This window comes from Primulina tabacum, chromosome 9 (assembly GCF_025594145.1).
Source record: "Primulina tabacum isolate GXHZ01 chromosome 9, ASM2559414v2, whole genome shotgun sequence".
Lineage (NCBI taxonomy): Eukaryota > Viridiplantae > Streptophyta > Magnoliopsida > Lamiales > Gesneriaceae > Primulina > Primulina tabacum.
The window spans coordinates 4565680-4573277 of record NC_134558.1 but is presented as its reverse complement, the minus strand read 5'-3'; the positions used below and the strand labels follow the sequence as shown (position 1 = coordinate 4573277).

The window sequence follows — 7598 nt, the reverse complement described above, 5'->3', positions numbered from 1 at the left end:
GGGTTCGTTCAATTAATTTAAGAAAGCACAAGAATTTTAGCGGCCATCCCTATCATTCTAAGGTTAATTGCTTGGAACAACTTGAATAAATTATTTGTTAGCCGATGAACAATGATATAATTGAATAGTGGAACTCCCTTGAATCAGAACCTTCTCATATTAAATTCTTCATTTTATTCTAGTTGATTAATTATCATTTTAATTTATAGTTTTCCTTTTTTCGATAAATTTTGATTATTATTTTATTAAATTCAGATCACAAAATCCCCCTTTTTACTTATTTTTATTATCAAAAGAAATAAATCCCCCGTTCTCTGTGGATTCGACCATGCTCACCATTACACTAATTTTATTTAGAGAGTGGGAATTTAGGTTTGGTGGCTCGACGACAGCACATCAAATTTTGGCGTCGTCGCCGGGAACCGTGCAAGGTTAATTTCTTTTGAATTTAGTTATTTTATTTTCTTTTATGCCTCATTCTTCTCGTACAGGTGAACTAGAATATATTCTGGAAATCGAGAAGACAGCTAGAAGATTGAGAAGAGAAGCAAGGATACGGAGTAAACAACAACCATCATCATCATCTCCTGGTTTAAACATAGCATTGGAGTCAACTGACACTGAGAGAGAATCCGATCTTGATCTCAACACTGAAAAAGCGAGAGTGACGAAGAAATACTTGCAGAACCAATTCAAAGAACCCTCAGGGAGTTACCTAATCTTAATGTTATTCAGTAGCCATTATGCATTCAATTCCCTACTACTGAAGCATTAAAATCGGGTTTGATTCATTTATTGCCTACTTTCCGTGGTCTTGCAGGTGAAGATCCGCACATATTAGAAAGAGTTTCATATTGTGTGCACAGCCATGAAACCACAAGGGATTACTGAGGAGAAAATCTCATTACGAGCTTTTCCATTCTCTTTAGCCGACAAAGCTAAGGATTGGCTATATTACTTGTCCTCTGGGATGATAACGACTTGGGACAATATGAAACAACAATTTTTGGAGAAGTTTTTCCCAGCTTCACAAGCAGCAAATATCAAGAAGGACATTTGTAGGATTAGACAGCTGCAAGGGGAGACTTTATATGAATATTGGGAGAGATTTAAGAAATTATGTGCCAGTTGTCCTCAACATCAGATTCCAGAACAACTTCTAGTGCAATATTTCTACGAGGGTCTCTCAATTTTCGATACGAATATGATTGATGCTGCAAGTGGAGGTACATAGGTAAACAAAAACCTCAAAAGGCACGAGCCCTAATCGCCAATATGGCTGGACTAGGCAAGATATCCCTCCACGACAAGTTAATGAGGTAAGCGCTAACCCTATCGATCAAAAGTTAGATTCTTAGATATCTCTTTTGGAAAATTTCGTTTTAGGGCAGGTACAACATGACAAAGCTTTTGGAATATGTGCGATGGTTGGACATTCAACGGACATGTGCCCTACATTACATGAAGATCCAAGGCAGTAGGTTAATGCAATCGGCGAATTTCCTGGACAGCCTCAACGTTGGTATGATCCGTATTCTAATAGCTACAATCCAAGATGGAAAGATCACCCAAATTTCAGCTGTAGGATTCAAGGAGGCCAACAAGGATATCCACAATAAAATTTTAACAAACAACCACCACCTGCGCAAGCCTCTAACTCAAGTATGTCCCTAGATGAAATTGTGAAGGCCTTAACTGAAAACACTCAAAAATTTCAACAGGAAACGATGACTAGCTTTCAGAATCTAGGAAACCAAATCACTCAATTTGCTATGTCAGTTAGAAAATTAGAGGCAATGAATTCCGGCAAACTGCCGTCACAGACAGTAGTTAATACAAAGGAAAATGCGGGTGCAATAGTATTAAGGAATGGGAAAGAGATTGAGAATAAGTCTACTCCACTTACAAAGGATACTAAGGGAAGAGACACAGATGAGGATGTTGAAAGAGAATCTGACAAGAAAATGAAGGTAAATTCTAAATCTCCTTCATTTACTACTTCTAATGCAATTGTTCCTCCATTCCCTGCTAGGTTGGAAAAATCCAAAAAGCTTGACTATGAGAAAGAGGTGTTGGAAATATTCAGAAAAGTGGAAGTAAATATTCCTCTGATAGATGCCATCAAACATATCCCAAGATATGCTAAATTTTTGAAGGAGTTGTGCACTAATAAGAAGAAGTTGAGCGGTGATGAGAAGGTAAGTGTGGGAGAGAACGTGTTTGCGGTTATTAAGAAGTCACTACCGAATAAATGCAATGATCTGTGTATGTTTACGATGCCTTGTGTTATTGGTAATGTGAAAATTTAACGTAACATGCTAGATTTAGGTGCATCAATTAATGTCATGCCATATTCAATTTATTGTGCTTTAAATTTGGGTCCTTTGAAAGAGACTAGAGTGGTGATTCAATTAGCGGACCGATTTAATGCTTATCTGGAAGGCGATGTTGAAGATGTCTTGGTGCATGTTAAAGAATTGATATTCCCTACAGATTTCTATATATTGCGAATGAAAGAGGACTCCACTACGATGTCAGCCCCAATTCTATTAGGGAGACCTTTCATGAAAACTGCTAGAACCAAGATTTATGTGGAAGAGGGTACTCTTTCATCTGAATTCGACGGAGAGACTGTGAAATTTAGTATTTTCGATGTTATGAAATACCCAAATGAAAATCACTCTATATGTTCTATTGATATTGTTGATTCAATTGTGCAGGAACACTTTGAGGAGGAATACAAATTTGACAAATTTCAGATGCATGAACAGTTGGATGTGGAAGGAGAAGTAGCTGAAACTTGGGAAATTTCAGAAGCTGAAAGGGAATCACAAACAGTGGTAACAAATTTAGAAGCCAAAATTTCAGTCCCTCACAAGAAGTTGTTGCCTTATGTTTTACAGGCACCCAAATTGGAGTTCAAAATTTTGCCAAAACACTTGAAGTATATATATTTGGGTGATGACGAGACCTTGCCAGTGATCATCTCGAATGGATTGACTGAAGAACAAGAAGAGCGGTTAGCCACACTCTTTAAAGAGCACAAAACTGCAATTGGTTGGACTCTCGCAGATATCAAAGGCATAAGCCTTTCTATTTGCATACATAGAATTCGTTTGGAAAATGATGCCAAACCGGTACGATAATTCCAAAGAAAACTGAATCCGATTGTGAAAGAAGTGGTAATGAAAGAAATCCTAAAACTTTTAGAGGAAAGGATAATATATCCTATCTCCGATAGTAAGTAGGTGAGTCTGATCCATGTCTGGTAAGAAATCAGAATGGTGATTTGGTCCCAACGAGGGTGCCAAATGGAAGGCATATGGTTATTGACTTTTGAAAGCTTAATTTAGCTACTATAAAGGTCATTTTCCCTTGCTTTTTATTTATCAGACTTTGGAAAGACTTGCTGGAAGAACTTATTTTTGTTTTCTTGATGGATTTTTAGGTTATTATCAGATAGTCATTGCTCAAGAGGATCAGGAGAAGACGAATTTTATATGCCCTTTTGGAACATTTGCCTACAGAAGAATGCCTTTTGGACTTTTACATTTCAAAGGTGCATGCTTAGTATCTTTTCTGAATATATTGAGAAATTAATTGAAGTATTTATGGATTATTTCACTGTCTATGTGGATTCATTTGATAACTGTTTGAATAATTTGCCCAAGATTTTGAAAAGGTGCATGAAAACCAATTTGGTTTTGAATTATGAAAAATGTAATTTCATGGTGACTGAAGGAATTGTGTTGGGACATGTTGTCTCCTCTAGGGGAATCGAAGTTGACAAAGCCAAGGTTGAAATAATCACTAACTTACCATTCCCTACTAACGTTAAGGAAGTTCGAGGTTTTCTCGGACATGCAGGTTTTTACCACATGTTTATTATGGATTTCTCTAAGGTTGCTCAGCCAATGTCCAAGTTACTCCAAAAAGATACACTTTTCAACTTTGGGGAAGATTGCAAGGAAGCTTTTGACAAACTAAAGAACATGTTGACCATAGTGCCCATAATCCAGCCACCTAACTGGAATTTGTCTTTTTAAATCATGTGCGATCCGAGAAACTATGCGGTGGGAGCTTTCTAGGCCAGCGAATTGCAAGAGGAGTCATGTCGTATATTATTCTTCAAAAACATTGGATCATGCGCAATACAACTATACCACTACGGAAAAAGAGCTCTTAGCTATTGTTTTTGCCCTAGACAAATTTCAATCAAATATGCTTGGATCTAAAGTATTTTTGTTTTCTGATCATGCAGCATTGAAATATCTACTGGCCAAAAAGGAGTCAAAACCGAGGTTGATAAGTTGGATACTCTTATTTCAAGAGTTCGACATCGAAATCAATGATCGAAAAGGAACTGAAAACCAAGTCGCTGATCATCTGAGCAGACTAGTGAAAGACGAAGATGTTTTGCCTATTTATGAAGATTTTCCAGATGACGATTGTTTGAAGTGAAAGGTAGGAATCCTTGGTATGCAGACATTGTTAATTATTTGGTCACCAGAGTTTTACCTAACACTCCTAGAAAATCATGCAAAGTAAAGATTCGTTGTGAAGCAAAATATTATGTGTGGGGTGAACCTCATTTATGGAAGTTTTGTGCTGGTCAAGTGATCAAGAGATGTGCTCTTGAAAATGAACATAAATCAATTTTGGTTTTTCGTCATAATTTCGCATGTGATGGTCATTTTGGACCACAAAGAATAGCTAGAAAAATTTTGGATAGCGGGCTATATTGGGAAACACTGTTTAAAGATGCCTATATGTTCTGTAAAAGCTGTGAGCAATGGAAAAGAATAGGTTCATTGTCCCATAGAAACGAAATGCCCCAGAACCAAATTCATGTATGCGATATTTTCGATATTTGGGGCATGGACTTCATGGGACCGTTCTCTTCATCGGGAGGCTATCTTTACATACTGCTGACAGTTGATTATGTATTAAAGTGGGTGGAAGCAAAACCCACTAGGACTAATGATTCCGAAGTGGTTGAAGGTTTTATCAAGTCTAATATTTTCAGCAGGTTTGGAATCCCAAGGATGCTAATAAGTGATCAAGGAACTCATTTTTGCAATCAAACAATTGAATCATTGTTGAAGAAATATGGGGTACAACACAGAGTGGCCACTGCCTATCATCCACCAACGAATGGCCAGGCCGAAGTTTCCAATCGGGAGATCAAGTCATCCTAGCAAAGACTGTCAATCCGGGGAGAAAATATTGGAGCCTTCGTCTAGATGATGCACTTTAGGCTTATCGGACGGCATACAAAACTCCAACAGGGATGTCTCCTTACAGGTTAGTCTTTGTAAAAACGTGTCATTTGCCTGTGGAAATTGAACATGAAGCCTATTGGGCGGTCAAACACTGCAATATGGATTTGGAAGAAGCAGGCGAGTTGAGAAAGTTGCAACTGCAATAGTTGGAGGAGATAAGATTCGAAGCATATGAGAATTCAAGAATTTACAAAGAGAAAACAAAGTTGTTTCACGACAATTCGATTTTGCGAAAACAATTTATCGTCAGCCAAAGAATACTGTTGTACAATTCTCGGCTAAAGCTTGTGCTACTGTAAGCTTCGTTCTCAATGGATTGGATAGTTTGTTGTTAATCATGTGTTCCCTTATGGTGCAGTGGAAATCAAAAGTTTGGATACTGATAAAATTTTTCAAGGTGAATGGACATCGATTGAAGGTGTTTCACGAGGATGAAAGTGTGACAAACATGCTCGAACTTGAGTTGGAAAAACAACTCTATTCGGAAGTTTAAATGGACGAAAAATTTCGAGCATAAGGACGTAAAAAAAATTGGAGGCAACCCAAATTTTTGTTCTTCATATTTATAAGTTTGGTCACTTTTGTGCAGAATAGGTCTTTTTACAGGGCGTGATCATGCCTTACAAGGAAACCACTTCTAGTAAGAAAAAAGTCCTAGACGTAGATTAAGTCTTTTAACAAGGCGTGATCACGCCTTGTTCGTACACTTCTTCTGTAGCCCCAACAGTAGATGTCTTTTGACAAGGCGTGATCACGCCTTCCCCGAACACATCCTCTATTTTTTTTAAAAAAAAGGAAAAAAACAAACAAACAAAAATAAAAAAAGGGCCAAAAAGCAACAGATGTATTCGGCTAAGGCGTGATCACGCCCTACCCGAATACCTCTTCTGATGTCAGACAAAACAAAAAGGTTTGCAAATAAATTTTATTTTTTGAAATAATGGAATTAAAATGAATTAGAAATAGCGTTTTTACTTTCCTTACCCTATTTCGTTTCCCATTCTCAATTTCTTGCAGGCTTCCTATTCTTCCCCGTCGGCCTCCATCTCTCGGTTCTGCACACAAGGCCACAGTGCACCGATCTCATTTTCGCACCAGCCCACTTCGCAGCCACCTTCGCACGGTCATCTTCCGGTTCATCCACCAGTCCACAGCGCAGACCACCAACCTCACCGCAACATCTTGCAAGGCCGTCGTGCCACTCTAGGTGATTTTTTTCCTACCCCTCTAATATTTCGATTATCGGTGTTTATATGGTGTCTGGTTGAATTATTCGTTTCACTATCAATGGAATATCAATGTGTGCGCCTATTATTACTTGCTGTATTTGTGCTTGTGACCCGTGTCTGTTGTTCGTTGTGGGAGAATCGTGTGGAGTAGTAGAATTTGTTGATACAATGCGTCGGGTTGGTTCTCATGCATCGCATACGTCAGGGTCGGCTCACGATCCTACCATCACACCTTCACCAGGGCATAAAAGGACTAGAATGGGAAAAGGGATGAATGTCTTACCATCCGCCGATTCGGATTTGAATGGACATTTGACCTTCACTAGGAAAATGGAAAAGGATAGGTATAAGACCCTATGCCAAATCAAATCATCCTCTGTAAATATATTCATCAACTGACTTTGGAAGTTTTAAATATTAGAACAGAGGTGTTTTAGTTAATCAACAATATTGAGTGGGCGCCTTACTTTTCAATTACTTGCCCTGCCTATATTGAATTTGTGCGTGAGTTTTATGCAACGTTCGAATTCATAAAACCTGACAACTTCACACTCTCCAGCCCAGGGGTAGTCCGATTTAGGTTGATGGGTAACACTTTCAAATTTTCGATCACTGAACTTAATCTTGCTTTTGGTTTTATTATCGAGGACTTTGCAAACAATGATGAGTATTTGACTAGTGGATGTGATTTTCATGATCAATTTAATCTCATTGCTTTCTATCGAGCTTGTTCCACACAAAACGACTACAACCCAAGTAAATCCAAAAATTATCATCTACATAATCCAGCATGGAAATATATTATAGGTTCTTTGCTTTCACTTTTTTGGTCGTAAGTTTTCTGCGGGTGTGTTGACGAAAGCTAAATTTTTATTCCTTTAGTGTATGCAAGTAAATCTTGGTTACTTGTTGGTTTCCCAATTCGCTAGTGTGGTAGCTCATAAGCGTCATCTGATTCTTGGTTCTTTGATCATTGCACTTGCTGTTAATTTGAATTTGATTGTTTTCGATAATAATGATCTTCATGTCGCTTGTTCTATGGAGCCTTTGGATTTGCTTTGTGTAGAAAATATGGGACTAATAGAAC

At 38.0% G+C, this 7598-nt stretch overlaps 1 protein-coding gene across 1 annotated transcript; it reads left to right on the top strand.

Annotated features, from left to right (window-relative positions):
- Positions 1 to 868: 868 nt before the first annotated feature.
- LOC142556877 (uncharacterized) lies at positions 869 to 5198 on the top strand. The gene is made up of 10 exons (XM_075668375.1): positions 869 to 1226; positions 1387 to 1391; positions 1468 to 1662; positions 1722 to 2265; positions 2323 to 2633; positions 2721 to 3137; positions 3460 to 3559; positions 3742 to 3867; positions 4262 to 4457; positions 4511 to 5198. Exons 1-10 carry the CDS (start codon positions 869 to 871, stop codon positions 5196 to 5198), a joined length of 2940 nt encoding a protein of 979 aa, XP_075524490.1.
- The last annotated feature ends 2400 nt before the right edge of the window (positions 5199 to 7598 follow it).

What these genes read in the sequence shown, in the direction of transcription:
- LOC142556877 (XM_075668375.1), top strand. Translation starts at nt 869, where the DNA reads ATGAAACCACAAGGGATTACTGAGGAGAAAATCTCATTACGAGCTTTT. An exon ending in GAATAAATGCAATGATCTGT is followed by an intron (nt 2,266 to 2,322) that starts GTATGTTTACGA and finishes GTAACATGCTAG; the next exon opens with ATTTAGGTGCATCAATTAAT. An exon ending in CCAGATGACGATTGTTTGAA is followed by an intron (nt 4,458 to 4,510) that starts GTGAAAGGTAGG and finishes TTTGGTCACCAG; the next exon opens with AGTTTTACCTAACACTCCTA.